Raw genomic sequence first — 15,168 nt, forward strand, 5'->3', positions numbered from 1 at the left:
TTGGAGTAAAAACTTTGGTGTAAAAATGTAATAATCCCAATTTTGCTGTGATTAAATTGTAGAATCTGACATTTTTGCCTGTTGACAACATTGTAAAATCTCAGCTGTAACCTGTGCATACATTTTAAACTCTTGACCAATTTTTTGATGTTGCCAATACTAAAATTTTAACTTTATAAATGTAGAAATAACTTTTGATCTTTGACTATTTAAATTATCCAGAATGTTGACATAATCTCAACTCCAATACGCAACTACATTCTACAATTTTGGAAACATATCAGAATGTCACCAAAAGTCAACAATTTTAATTTTAGTATGCAACTAAATTCTAGGATTTAGGCAATATTTTTGAATTTTTCCAATATTCTACAATTTTAACTTTAATCTGTAATTGCATTCTAGAATCTTGACATTTTGAATCTTGGCAACATTCTAAAATGTTAGCAATATTATAAAATCTTGACTTCAATCTGTGACTACATTCTGGAAATTTGTAGAATTTAGAATTTAATATGTAGAATTTAATAACATTTTGGAATTGCACCAAGTTTATAGAATTTCAACTTTAATATTCAACATTCTTGATAACATTCTAGAATGCTGACGTTATTCAATAATCTCAACTATGGTCTGAAACTACATTCTTGAAACTTGACATTCTAGAATTTTTCCAACATTTTCGAATGCTGACACCATTCTAGAATTCCATCTATGATCTGTAACTATATTCTAGAATCTTGACAACATTCTAGAATGTTGATGACATTCTAGAATCTAAATTATGACCTCTAACCATATTCTAGAATCTTTGCAACATTTCTGAATGCTAATGAAATTCTAGAAATTCAGCTATGATCTGTCACTACATTGTAAAACCTTGACATTCTAGATTGTGATCAACATTCTAAAATCTTGACTGTCTAGAATTTTAACTTTAATTTGCATGTACATTCTAGACAAAATCCTTGAATGTTGACATCCTAGAATTTCAACTATAATCTGTAACTACATTCTAGAATCACAACATTCTAGAATATTGGCAACAGTCCAAAATGCTGACAATATTTGAAAAGTTTGACTTCAATTTTTGACTGTTTTCAAGAATTTTGACATTCTAGAATGTGGTAACATTTTGGAGTTGACCAAGTTTCTAGAATGTCAACTTTGATCTTTAAATACAATCTGGAATTGTGACAAAATTAGAGAATGTTGATGACGTTCTAAAATCTGAACTGTGATCTGTAACTACATTCGAGAACCCTGACATTCTACAATCTTGGCAACATTTAGCTATTTCTGAAAGAATGGAAAATTTCTTCCGTAATCTGCAATAACATGCTAGAATCTTGACAACATTCTAGGATGTTGATGGCATTCTAAAATCTCAACTATGAACTGTAACTACATTGTTGAATCTTGACAACATTCCAGAAAGTTGATGATGTTTTAGTATCTCAACTATTATCCGTAACGACATTCTAGAATAAAAGCAACATTTTAAAATGTTGACAATATTTTAAAATCTTTTATTCAATCTGTGACTATATTCTACAACATTATCAACGTTAACTTATATTTACAAAATATTAAACACACTGGCCAACACTTGATACAAAGGCCATTATTCAACATTTAATCTTGTCAACAAACTAGAATCTTGACCAGATTGACAAGTAAAGTTTTTTTGTAAAGTTCTCACAGATATCTAGAATAATGTCTTAGGCTACATTCCAGAGTTTTCACAACATTCCAGGTAATTTTTTTTTTTTTATTGACAGCATTGTATAATTTTGGTTTTGAGCTATGTTTACATTGTAGATCTTGAAAACTAACAATATTCTAGAATTGGGTTTCAATCTAAATTTTTGGTATATACTGCCAGATAGGAACCTCAAGCTTTGGCATGGATCTTAAGTAAGAAATAATTGCTGTTAACTATGTCAAGTAAGGGATAATGCCCAACAAGGTGTCCATTGGACGCCGCAGAGGCATGAACTGTCCTCCGCTTTGCGTCGGATGGTTGCTTCCATAATGGACTTCCTTGAAGTCCATTAATTTCTGATAATGGACACCTTGGAGGGCATTATCCCGCTTATACCATGGTCACTCACCAAAGAAATATATAAGATCAATTACTAATGTTGTTTTTACTGTTAAAATAATGTTTTTAACAAGAAGCAGCGGAGTGGACTATTTAATGTCTCTTGTTGTGGCGTTGCCAAGGTAACCACCATTGGCAGCACCTGCAGCTCATTTGGCAGCAGATACTATTGCAACAAATCACCGATGATGGTGAAATATGATAGTGTTGCAGGTTGTGTGTGACTGTGTGGTCCAGGGAGCTCAGTGTGAATGAATGTGAGTGAGTGTGTGCCGCCCCCTCCCTTTAAAAGATTCCAACGAAAATATCGTAATTTTTTGGAAATGCATATTTCTTCACAATATGAAGGAAATCGGGGAGGACATACAATGGTTGGTTTTGATAATAGCATAAGAAAAATTTGGCCGTGGAAAAATCTAAATGCGAACAGCATGGACCTTTTTAATTCTTGAAGATCACTGTGAAATTGGCGTAACCGCTGGAGCATTAATGCAGAGAACCATAAGCACGGTCCACTGCACCACTGCAGGGTGACATCAGAGCCGCTCCGTCCCTCTTTGAGAGATCTGGAGCTTCATCACAAACTAGCTGATTAAATACTATTTAATACAGTTGAAACAATATAATAAATATTTTATCTGCAGTGACTGATTTCAACTAACGATTTGGGTAGAACATGAACATAATACAATAGTGACATGGGGAGGGATCGGGAGACTTTTTTTCATTTCTCCCTTTTCTACTCTGGTTATTGGTCAACCGATAGTCTAAATTTACCTGAAAAAATAAAATAAAAAAAAACCTGGCAGTTTAGATACATTCATTAGTAACCATGGGCTGCTGTTTGACATAGTCTAACATTTCTGTTGCCATGGTTACCAACTGCCGTTTGAGCCAGCGCAATGATTTAGAATTATTCGGCTATTTGACGGAACTTTTTTAAACTGGTGTCCATTATCACTTTTTAACGGACACCCTGCAACCAATCAGAATAGAGTATTCCCCCAGACCATGATATAAAATTATATAACCTCTGCTTTGCTCATGAACAGCAAAATATAAACTTTATTAAAATAGTAAAATGTCTTACTTTTACAGTTTTCTTCTTTTGTAAAATCATAATTAAAATTAACAAATAATAAAAAACAAATACTTAAAATTTTGGTTTATGTGATTCACAAGTTATTACAATCTTTTTGTTTCTTTAAATATATAGCAGTGTTCTACTGTAATCTGAAAGAGCACCATGTCTGTAATGACATGTTACTAAGTTCAATAACAGTATTATAGTGCTGACAGTGAGGATAAATGTTTTATTCAAGTCAATTTTGTGAAACTTTCTGAACTGCGTATAATCATGCTCCTGATTATTATTGTTTTTCCATACAAGGGCGGGTTAAACCATGTTTCAGTGTGTGAGTTTGTGTATATAAGAGAAATTAGGCCTTGTAGACTAAGTATTCCTATATTTAAAAAACACAGAGAATGATATATGATAATTTACATTAGTAAGTCTTGTTCTTTGTTAGTACTTAGGAAAAATATGGTAGATGACACCTTATATTCTAAAAACTTTATGTCAGGTCCTGTTGGAGCCACTACCAGTTGTATCCAACAGAAGTGAGTTATTGCTTATAGAAGCACCTTAGGGTGGCTTTAACAATGTTTTCACTCACTTTCTGCTTATGGTTTTGTTATGACTGACTCTCTAAGGGCTACTTTAAATCCTGATGCCAAATTCCTCTAACCCAAAATTCCACAACATTTTCAGAAAAATATTTCTCATTGTTTGCATATGTGAACTCATACATTCACGTGGCAGGTTAGTGTTATATCTCATTTTAGTATAACACAAATTTTATTCCACTACAATTATGCAATGCACTTCTCTTTGAGCCAGTGTTGTCCACAGTCTCTAAGTATGTGCAAGTATGTTTATTTTTCATATGTCTGAACCCACCTCTCTCTTGACAGGGGTTTGGGTTCAGGCCGGAGAATCATCAGAGCATTTCCAGAGCGTGTTGCCGGGGGTGACATAGGGAAATTGGTATCCAGGGATCCAGACTTCCTGTGCAAAGGCTCCAACCCTATTGCTCCTGCCATGTCACTCTCAATTGGACAGGAGCCAGCTCGTCCCTGTGATGCCATTGGACAGGAACCTGAACGTGCATGGTGGTGATGGTGGTGAGGATGGTGGACAAGGTCAGTGGGGATGGCACCTTGGCCAGCCAGTGAAGGGTCATGGGTGGGTGGAGACGAAGGAGGAGAGCGAGGTTTCTTCTTGGCTGCTGCGCCTGATAGGAGCTTTAGCAAACCTGCTGCTTTCCTCTCCTTCTGAGAATGGAGCAATGAAGAACGACATGGAAAGAAAATAACACAGAGAGAGGCGTGATAAAGCAACAAATAAACGAAGAGTTAGAAATTATACAATAAAAATAAAATCTTTAGAAACTTGCAATACAAAGGGATACCATAAATCTTAAACTCTGGTCATTGACATACACTGCAGAAGGTTTTATAAGTTTCCATTTTCCCCACTACACCCAATTCATATTAAATGAATCCAACACCTTGTTGGTAAGTTTTTCACAATCAGCCATAAATTTGAGTCTGGTGAGATTAAGCAGGAAACATCTAAATCCTACAGGACAGTGGTCTTTACTGTCGTAAAAAAAAAAAAATAAAGGGCTTAAAAAAACTCTTGTGTATAATAATTATGTACTGAAGTCAAGTAAAAAAGTCAAGTCTAGTCTTGAATAGTTGTACAATATTTCTAAAATATGAGTTGATGTCTTTAGTTTTCAAATGTTGCAAAAAAGAAAAAAGCTCCATGATTGTTAGCTTTCTGAATTAAGTCCCCTGTTATTCTAAATTATTTTAAAATAGAGAAAAAAAAATGGACTAGCTGACTATGTGAAGAGGTAAAAAGGTTGTTTTGAATTGAAGTAGTTCTTAATGACTGCTGCAATAGAAAACAAGTTATTATAACAAGAATTGTACAACACTGCCCTCTTGTTCAAACTTTTGCAATTTAATGTGTTTTTTTAATGCTCTCAATCATGACATGAATTACTACGAAGCTGGCCTGAGTGTGAGATAATTTGCAGAGTGTTTTTTTTATTTTTGCTACATCACATTGGCAGCGGAAGTCAGCAGACCACATTTCAACACAGGGCCCTTTCATTCTTTTGTTACTGATCTATGCATTACCTACTGTATAAATATGTTTGATCCACTGTTTCTGCATGTTCTAAAAAAGTGTGTAATATGTGTGTGTGGTACCCAGTCTATTAAATTTCCATAAATTCAATGTAACAAAGCATTTAAAGAATATGTATTTGGGTGAATGACTAATGCACAATTGAACCTGCAAATTCTGGCGCTAAATTAATAATATGTGCAGCCTTTTAGGGATGCACCACTAATAGTTCATTTGTACTCATTTTCTTTATTTCAGTTGAAATTACTTTAGAGGAACATCAGTCTTTTCCCGTGTGAACTAAACTCAACTAACTTGATAGGGTTTTTTATTGTGTTTATGCAGCTATATTTACATTCTAAAACTGTGATCCTCTTCTTTATCTCATTATTTACAGCTACATAGGGATACTTCCTCAATGAAATTCCCATTTCTATAACGAAAGAAAAGCTGGGGCACATGTAAATATCTAAACTGTGTCTACAAATGCAAAGCAGAACGTTTTCATGCTTTCTGGTGGAAATTTATGGAAGAAAATTTGCAAAAACAGTTTACATCAGTAAAACTGACAAATTGCTAATTTCTGGCATATTAATAGGTCATTTAGTTAAATGGCAACAATAATCAGTGAAATCATCTATCATGTAAATAACTGCCAGCTGTAGCACTCATCACCAGATAAATTTGGCTGTCAAACACTGAATAAACCCAAACTCAAACACATTGGCATTTCACACCAAATTGTGTAAGCACTGCTGCGCTTTTGACAACCTACATCAACATTCTTCCAGAATCCTTGTTTAACAAAGCAGCTGAGAGACCCACAAAAGGAAGAAGACTACAAAACATTCCTATTTCTGAAAAGCAGGGCTGGTACAGAGGACGGATGGAAGAGAAAGTGCTTAGGAAAGCAGTCACAGTGGCAGTATGAGCACTTTTACTCAGCAGAATGAGTACAAACAACCATCCTTTCTATGCTGTTATGTACCAAAAAACATATGTTTTTCCCTTAACATAGGAATATAAGTTCATGCTGTTGACAGAATTTTTCATGGCATATATTTATTTATTTATGGCAATTTTCTATTAAATATTAGACTAGTACTGCTAACAGTCTCAATGCACAACTGTCTTGAATGTATTTTGGCATGGGACTGAAATACATCACATAAAATGTTCAACAGCTTGGGTAACAGAATTTTTTTTTTTTAATTGAGTTTTTTTCCCCCATTTTTAATGTGCAAATATAGAGTAAATTTTAATTTGAAAATGAAAACAAAGTTGAAAGGGAAGCTCGGAGAGAGAAGGGGTAATGGTGGGAGGTTAGGAAACAGGAGGAAGAAAGGGGGGGGAGAAGGTGGAGACGGGGAGGAGAGAGTGGATGATAGAGAGAACAGAAGGATGTAAACGGGGAGATGGAGGAGAAGGGAGGCGAATTGTAAATGGCACAAAAAATGAATAATCACTTCCTCTCTTCTTTCATCTGCAGGCTTAAAGGCTTAATCTGCCTTCTGTGAGTGTGTGCACGTGTTACAGTATGTCATGCTGCCAGGGTTGTTCATAAACAAACCACCAGAGGGCAGCACACACTCAAAATGTAAAAGGAATAAATTGCAACTTCGAACTGATTTTGCATCATGTGTTTGTGTGCTATGGCTTTCTTTCACGCCTAGTTAAAGAAACGCAAACATGCATTTATATAGATTTCTATTTCTAGATTTCTTTTGGTAATTTCTCATTAAATGTGGAAAAATATTTTCACGCCATCTTTGAAAATTGTGTGGCTGCTAGGGCTGATACAAACAGTGGCATAAAAAGAAAGAAAATTCAGGAAAGGAATGGGAGAAAGACATATGCGAGCCCATGATATTTCCATGTACATATATTCAAATAAGTAAGGTCTCAGTCTCTAAGCTAAAATGTTAACTTTTTATTTTTAAAATGACTCAGACCATTTTTGCAGTTAAAAAGTAAAGAAAATTACTGTAAAGATGCTAAATACAGCAAAAGAAGAAACAATCTGTATTAAAAAAAATTGCAAACTCCAGATTAAAATGAGTGTTTTATGACATTTTTATACTTTTTCAACAGAAATACTGCAAGCAATCCCAACAGCATTTTCCTTGGCAGTTGCTCTCTGAGTTATGACTCTTTGGAAATGGTGTGCAATGCATGCGTGTCCAGAATCATATGGTCTGTAATGTGGGCTGGGATCCAGAATGTCAAACCCAGATTACCCGACACTGTGTCAGCCAGGCAGTAAACATGGCTGCTTTGTCATTTCCTCTGAAACAAAATGTGTCCATGTGAAGTCTCATTGCTAGCCTGACCTCATTGTTGCATTTTTCTATATCAAGCTTGTTATATTTTAAAATCACTTTTACTTAGCTGAAAAATTTGTGTAATGTAATCGTAATGTCATCAGTACGAGGGATATGAACCTTTATTACGTGTGATTCTCTGCCATCTTTGAGTCTGATGAGAAAAATGATGCCTCTGCTTGCTGTTCTGCAGCCAGCGAGTTGTTTGTCAGTTAGCCATGCAGTCAGATTACACGCCCCAAAGAGAGAAACCAGCAGTGAAACAAATGGAGCTGAGACAGATGTAAGCTTTCTGCACCATCCTTCACTGTAGGTGCCCTCAACAGTAATGCCAGACCCCAGATTAATGACTCTTACTGAGATAGAGGACGTCTGCTGGCAGTTAATATGCACACGCAGGGCTGAATACACACCCACAAACCTCTGAAAGGTGAAGGAAAATAAAAAAAAAAACCAAAAGAAAAAAAACCTTTTCTCACCTGAAATGGTGTTAAAAGAAAATGAATTCATAACAGAGAGAATTCACAGGGAGACTAAAAATATCTGGTGTCACTGGAGGGATTGGAAGAAGTAAGAAAAGCTGAAAGGAGAATTCGGAAGGTGAGGGGTGTGGTCGTCTGCTTAGAGTTGCAAATGAAAAACATGACTTTAACCCTAAGTCTTGAGACATTTTGGGTTTTTGAGCCTCACCTTTTCTGCTTTGGGTGCAAGGGCGCCCTGGGTGGTAACATGGGAAGGGCCCGGCGACGGCGGCTGCATTGGGCTTCCTGGCTCGCCATTGAGGAGCACGGCTGACACGTTCGGTGGAGTGAGGCAAGACAGAGGGGAGGAAAGGGGGAGGATTGGACGCGATGCTGGGGAGGAGAGGGGGGAGGGCCCTAAGCTGGATCCTGGAGAAACCATGGAGAGAGGACGACCTGACTGGCCGGAGCAACGCGACGGGGAGGAGCTTTGAGGACGCAGGGGGGAGATTACCACAGTGGGCCGCTCTGGACTTCCAGCAGGAGGACTGTGGACTAAAACACACAAAAACACGTGTCAGTAATGGAAACTGAATCCGCCTCTATCTTATTAATACAATCAGTGTCTAAAAATAATAAGTGTATTGAAAGATTTGCAGTTAGCATCATCATAAAACATATGGTACGATTCTTTCAGTAAACAACAAAACTCAAGAGATATTTTGCCTAAACATTTTGCTGTGAGGGGGTTCTGGTGCAACAAGCTGTGCCAAGGAAGCGAACAGTTGGTTAAAACTAAAACAAATTGGGAAGGTATTTCCAAATGTGCCATTTGGCAGGTTTAACATTCCAGCTGTAAATAGAAAAATCAAGATCAATTGCTTTCCATTGGTTTCCGATTTCCAAACAAAAACATGAGAAAACAGGAGAAAAAGATGTTTGACTTTAAACTAAACTGCCGAAACAACAACAGATCTGAGAACTGATCTCGGTCTTTCGTTTATTTAAGCACTTCTGATGCATGCAAAGATTAAAGTGCACATAAATAAACACCCACATAAACATACAGATATGCATGGGAATGCTCCCACATACACAAAGAGACACATACACTTATACACACACACACACACACACACACAAACACTTGGGGTTTCCAGCCACCTGCTCTACTATACCACAGGACTGAAGCAAAGTCCTCAGAGAGGTGTGCCGGTCATATTATAAAACCACTAAATGCCAGAACTATGCTCATACTTTATTTTGTAATCGAGACCAGATGTATGTGTGTGTGTGTGTGTGTGTGTGTGTGCGTGAGAGAGAGACAGAAAGCAAGCAATGGGAGAGCAGAGAAAGAAAGGGGAAAGAAGTGGGGAGAGAAGCGAGAAGCTCTGTCATTACGCCTCCATAAAACAAAAAGCACAATGGTGTCATTCAGCTGTGTGTTTGTCAGTTTGTGTGTTCACTCGTGTGTAGGTATGTACGTGGGAGTGCACGTCTGTATGTGTGTTTTTCTTGGCAGTCCTCTCCCAGTGTGTTCTCTCCAGTCTCCCTAAAGAGACCGTCATCATTTTCACAGAGGGAGAGAGAAAAGGATACAAAGGGAAGAAGAGAAAGGAGTATTGAAGTGATGAATAGACTGAGTGGAAAGCAAGGCTGATATGATCTAGACCTTGTATAGACACAAGTGTGTGTGTGTGTGTGTGTGTGTGTGTGTGTGTGTGTGTGTGTGTGTGTGCCCTTGTAACATAAGCAGTAACGCAGGCAGGATAAGAATCCATCGCCAACTGGTTTTTTTTTTTACTGCATTTGTGCACAGCTTGTATTTTTGAAAGCAGAGTAACACTGCAGCTCTGCTAAATTACCCATCCTAACAATGTTCTTTAACAGCTACACTGAACGGATCAGAAATAGCTTTGGGAGTTAATTCTACAATGTGAAGACACACAATGAAACCTGGTTTCTGTAGTAAAATGTTGCTGTGACACATTTCTTGATACCATGGATACCAGCAATCACTGCCACAAGTCTTGACTCATTGTTTTACAACGCATCTTTGTGAGAAACATTCAGGATCTTAAAATGTTGTAACTGACACCATGTTATATTTTCCCAAACCTAACCAGAAAATCAAGACATAAACCTAACATGGGCAACAAAGCAGTCTGATCAAATTGTTTTAGGTGAAAACAGGGAGGTCAACCTAAAATGAGCCAATTTTATTGCTGACGCCTACACTAGTAGCTTTGGTGTCTATATGACTAATGGAAATCTCAAGACAACTCAAGACAAATTCATAATGTTATGAGCAAACATTTTCTTGCCTGTAAATAACACAGGAATTCATGCTTGCTACAGATGTGTGTACTGAGTAAAACTGACATAATACTGTAAGCAACTGCACAGTTTCACGAAAGCTAAATTGTCAACGTCAGAAATGTTGAGATTCTGCATATTATTGATTATTTGTAACATAAATTTAATTGTGGTTACTAAATTAAAGTGAGGAGTCCACGAAGGAGGATGACACATATTTAAAAAGTCCACATTTAGTCTTATAAAGCCTTCAAATTACTCCTTTGACCTGAGATTTTACTAAATCTAATTACAATTAATTTAGTTATTTTGAACCTCTCCCTAAAACGGCTTGAGTTGTGATATGAAATGAAAAACTAATGGATGTCCACATTTTGCTGATATATATTTTTTTCTTACTTCATTTCTTTATTTCAGACCCAGAAGGATCCATATACCAATAATAACAATACGACAATACAATAAAAAAAAAACAAACAAAACAACACTAAGCACTCCACAATGGTCAGTTAACAACATATAGAGGTTCACCAGTGGTTCCACAATCTGGAAGAGAATCTGACAGCACTGAATACACCGTTCACCAACATAGCAATTATGTTATTTTCCGACTCAGGCACCTTATGCATAAATCTATGAGTCAGGCTGTGCAGGTTGCGCAAGACAGCAGGGCAGGTTGGTACCCCAACACAGACATCACCAATTTAACCATCCTAACTGAAACACTGGAAACAGAAATGATGGGGGTAGCATCCCATACATATTTTGAAAGGAGGTCAACAAACTGCCTTCCAGCCAAAATCTATCAGTGATGTGAGATAGTTTAGTACAGAGAATCTATATTAACAAATGTAGTCGCCATGTGTGAGCAGGTTCTGTTAACAAAATCTCCCCTGACTTCAGACAAATTCCACACATCTGAGATAAACTCAAACATGTAAAAAGTCTCCATACTTTCTAACTTCTGATCTTAAAGAATAAAATGCACCGACTTTTTTTTTATTTTTTATTTTTATTATGAGTTTTTATTCATTATGAGTTTTTATTTATTTATCTATTTTTATTGCACACTCATTTTTATCCATCTGTCTGAATGTTGTAGAAAAATTTGTGCATAAGTAAAGACTTTGAGGAAACTGGAAGCTAGAGAGGCCGGCTGCAGGGCTGCACAGAGTGTAGTAGCTACTTGAATTAATGACTGTTCAATATTTCATTATTCTGTAATCAGGGACTAAAGGGGCTGAAATGCAGCAAGGTCCCAGATGATCTGGACTCTGCTCCTGGAAGCCCATAGGACAAGCAGTAACAGTGCAAAGGATGATACTGGAAAGACATCAGAGACAAACACATCTCTGGATGATCTTTTTATTTTTTTTGTCAACTTGGGAAACATTTCTTTGGAGGGAAGATTTACCCTTCTTTTGAAGGCTGTAATGCAGCGGTGCCCAGAGTCCGCTGTCCTGCAGGCATCCTGATGTATCCCTGTTCCAAAACACATAGTTTCTACAGGATCTAACAGCCAATGAAGTTCTGCACAATGACTGATTAGTTTGAGTCAGGTGGTGTTGGAAATGGGATACATGCAGAACCTGCAGGATTGTGGCCCTCGCAGACTGGAACTGGGCACCTCTGATGTAATGTGTCTGCTTCTGTTGCATAACAACATCTGTATCTGAGCTCATGAATAAACATGTTCAAATTTCACATTTTCTAATGTGTCAAGAAGATTAGGGATCCTTTACCCGACATCTGTACCATTTCGTTAAGATTATGATCATCACAAAGCATGTGACTAAGATTCATCATCAATTTGAGAAAGCAAGATAATTTTAATGCTTGATAACAAACGTAATGAGCACTTGTGTGCAAAAGTTTGGCTTACCCAGCTGCATTGAGGTACGTGCCTGGCAATGCTGGCTGGAACGCAGGCAGTTCTTCAGATGGGCGGCGGCAGTCTGTGGCGAGGAGGCGGGGCTGGTACTATTTGAGTTTGCTGAAGTCACAAGTGGGGTAGAGGGACGGGACAAAGAGGGGCCAGGTGATCCTGGGGATGAAGGGTCGGAGATTTTGCCCACAAACTGACTGCACCCGTTTCCTCCTCCACCAACGGGACTGGACAAACCCCGAGAAGCACCAACTCCAAATGGAGCCCTTCAAAAGAAGAGAAGAGTTTTTGAGGTGTTTTAATTGTATTTTTTAAAAATAAATATTATGAGACCTTTTCACTTTTGTCATGTCTTCTTGTTATCACCTTATAATTGTTATTTATTTAACAAAATGACTAGACAGCATAAAACAATAAAACAATACCGAAAGAAATGTGCATCTCCTGATAACATTTACAGTAACCCTAAATTAGCAACAGCCAGAAATAGTAAGTACAGCAGTTCCTTAATTGTGTCTCCCATCGCTTGTTATGGTGAAACACAGCCAGCACCATGTACTGTTCCTAAGATAGCTCCGCACTAATTATATCAACATACAGGCTAATCCACTGAGCTTTTGCAGCTGTATGTGGAGGCTTCCAAAGTACAGCCAGCAACTTCCTGGCAGCAGCGATGCCTGTTGAGGGAATATCTTCACTGAACAGAAAGGCACAAACTGGATGAAAAGATTGCATAACTACATCCAGATTACATTAAAATTTAGCTGAATTGACTAATTTTTCATACATGTGTATACAGCATCGCTGAGCAGCCAGCATGGCTGGAGACATTTAGGTTTGTTAAGAACAAAATGTGTATGATAACCCACTGTTTGATTCATTTACAAGCTCTATCAAAGTGAGTAAAATCGGTATTATTATCTGTCTGCTGGACAACACAGTGCATCATATATGGTGCTGCAGGCTGCTCGTGCTTCTATCTGCAGAGTGCTGAATGGCAGAATAGTGAACTGAACGTTATTGACGCAGCGGTATTCACACTCTTATGGCTGCCCATCGACTTCCCGTCAGACACATACAGAGTTATGGCTTTCTGTGTGTGTGTTCCCTCCAAAAAGACACTGCAAAGTTATTTTGCAGTTCTTTGATTTGAAGTTCTCTGTGGAGATCACTTATACATTACATTTCATTGCTTTCTGCTCATGCTGGGCTCCAAGCATGGGCTGGCAAAGCCCTCCTGTAGACATTTCTGGCTGCAGTTTGAAGCTTTAAAGACTTCATAAAGGGAGACTCATCATTTAGCTGCATTCAGCTGTTTTTTCTTTTCTTATCTTTGTTTTTTTTTGTTTTTTTAATCAGGGTAACATCTTGTAGTACAATGAGCCAAAAGCTTTATATGAATTCTTTTTTTAAATTAGCTCTTAAAATGTAAAAAAAGCCATAAGTCCTGTATCACTGTAAATAATGCCTCTGTGTGTGTTTGTCTGTGTGTGTGTGTGTGTGTGCATCTTTGGAAGCCTTTCATTATCATATAGAGAAATTTCTAAGCTGCACTGCAGACAAAGGAGGGGGAGCAGTAAGAGGGGAAGGGTGAGTGAGAAGGAGAGTATGCTTGTGTAAAAATAACAAATTGCCTCTCATTTGATTACGTGCCCATCCTGCCTTTCTCTCTTTCTCTCTGAGTGCAGAATGTAAAACAGCCATTCATATCAACTGGAGGAGGACACCTGCTGCTTTTGCGAGCGTTTCATCTCATTGTATCATTTCCTCTTGTTCAGTTGCTTTCCCTTCCTTCTTCTCTCATTCTCCTCGCTGTCCCTTTTTCTGCCGTCTATATTCCATTTAAATCTCCCCACATAATTCTCTCCATTCCTCACTTTCTCCCCTCTCAACCCCATTCCATCCTCCACCTCTTTCCTCCTCTCATATTTAATTTTCTTTCAAACTGTGTTTATCCCACGCTACCTCATCATGGCTTTGTCATCTTTGCTTTCTGTCTCATGTTTTTTTACTGTCTCTCTCTTACTTTCATCCTTTCAACTCTTTTCTGCGACACCGCTTCATGTGGCAGAATACAGATAGGATGAATAGTTGCAGCTCATTTTTCTTGGACTGGAAAAATGAAAGTAATTAAAATTGCAAAACATTTTTCCTTGTTCTGTTTCATCTGATGAGTTATTTTGAATATGCTTTTCTTGTATTTATGACCTCTCAATTTATACTTCATATGCATGCATAATGATATGTCTGGGTACCCTGAGTAAATACAATGTGCCCAATGGCAGTGTGTGCATGGTGGCATAGTTGTTTGCACTGTGGCCTCACTGGTTTGAGCCTTGGCTGGGAGGGGCTTTAAAACAGTGGCCTTTCTGTGTGGAGTTTGCACATTCTCCTCCCACCTTCTAAAGACATGTGTCTCAGGTTAATTGATTAATCCAAGGTCACCTTAGGAAAGGATGCGAGCATGAATGGTTGTTTGTCTGTTTTGGCCCTACAATGACCTGGCAACCTGTCCAGGTCTTCATTTGCTTTACAGGTGATGGCATAACCACTGGACTCTCCAACCTCACCTTTGCCAAGCTTGAGCTAACTGACCTGGAGACAGGAGTGACATAGTTTCCTGGGAAGACACCAGAGGCGGCAGTTCTGAGTGAAGTCCCTTTGAACCATCCGTCCTGACATTTTTCTGTCACCCGGTACATCTCCCCTTTCCTGAGCTCCAGCTCATCAGCCTTCTGGGGCTTGTAGGCGTACAGGGCCAAATATCTGGGGAGCAAAGAAAGAAAATGTAGAAGTGTGATAGAAACATTAAAATTATCTCCCTCCTTGGGATCTTCATAAAGAATTCATGCATGTGGTTTGACAGTAGTGACTTAATCCCT

The 15,168-nt window shown here is 38.0% G+C and overlaps 1 protein-coding gene across 3 annotated transcripts in view; it reads right to left on the reverse strand.

The window, feature by feature from the left end:
• LOC306766407 (E3 ubiquitin-protein ligase SH3RF3-like) overlaps positions 1 to 15,168 on the reverse strand; it is a 102,273-nt gene that overhangs the window by 4,129 nt on the left and 82,976 nt on the right. For all 3 annotated transcript variants that reach the window (XM_079254160.1, XM_079254161.1, XM_079254162.1), the window contains exons 6-9: positions 14,882 to 15,052; positions 12,284 to 12,552; positions 8,315 to 8,640; positions 4,065 to 4,438 (exon numbers count right to left, since the gene is read on the reverse strand). In XM_079254160.1, the coding sequence (XP_079110286.1) occupies positions 4,065 to 4,438; positions 8,315 to 8,640; positions 12,284 to 12,552; positions 14,882 to 15,052 (1,140 nt within the window). The remainder of the gene's footprint in view (positions 1 to 4,064; positions 4,439 to 8,314; positions 8,641 to 12,283; positions 12,553 to 14,881; positions 15,053 to 15,168) is intronic.

The sequence above is a fragment of the Telmatherina bonti genome (assembly GCF_933228915.1).
Source record: "Telmatherina bonti genome assembly, chromosome: 15".
Taxonomy (NCBI): Eukaryota; Metazoa; Chordata; class Actinopteri; order Atheriniformes; family Telmatherinidae; genus Telmatherina; species Telmatherina bonti.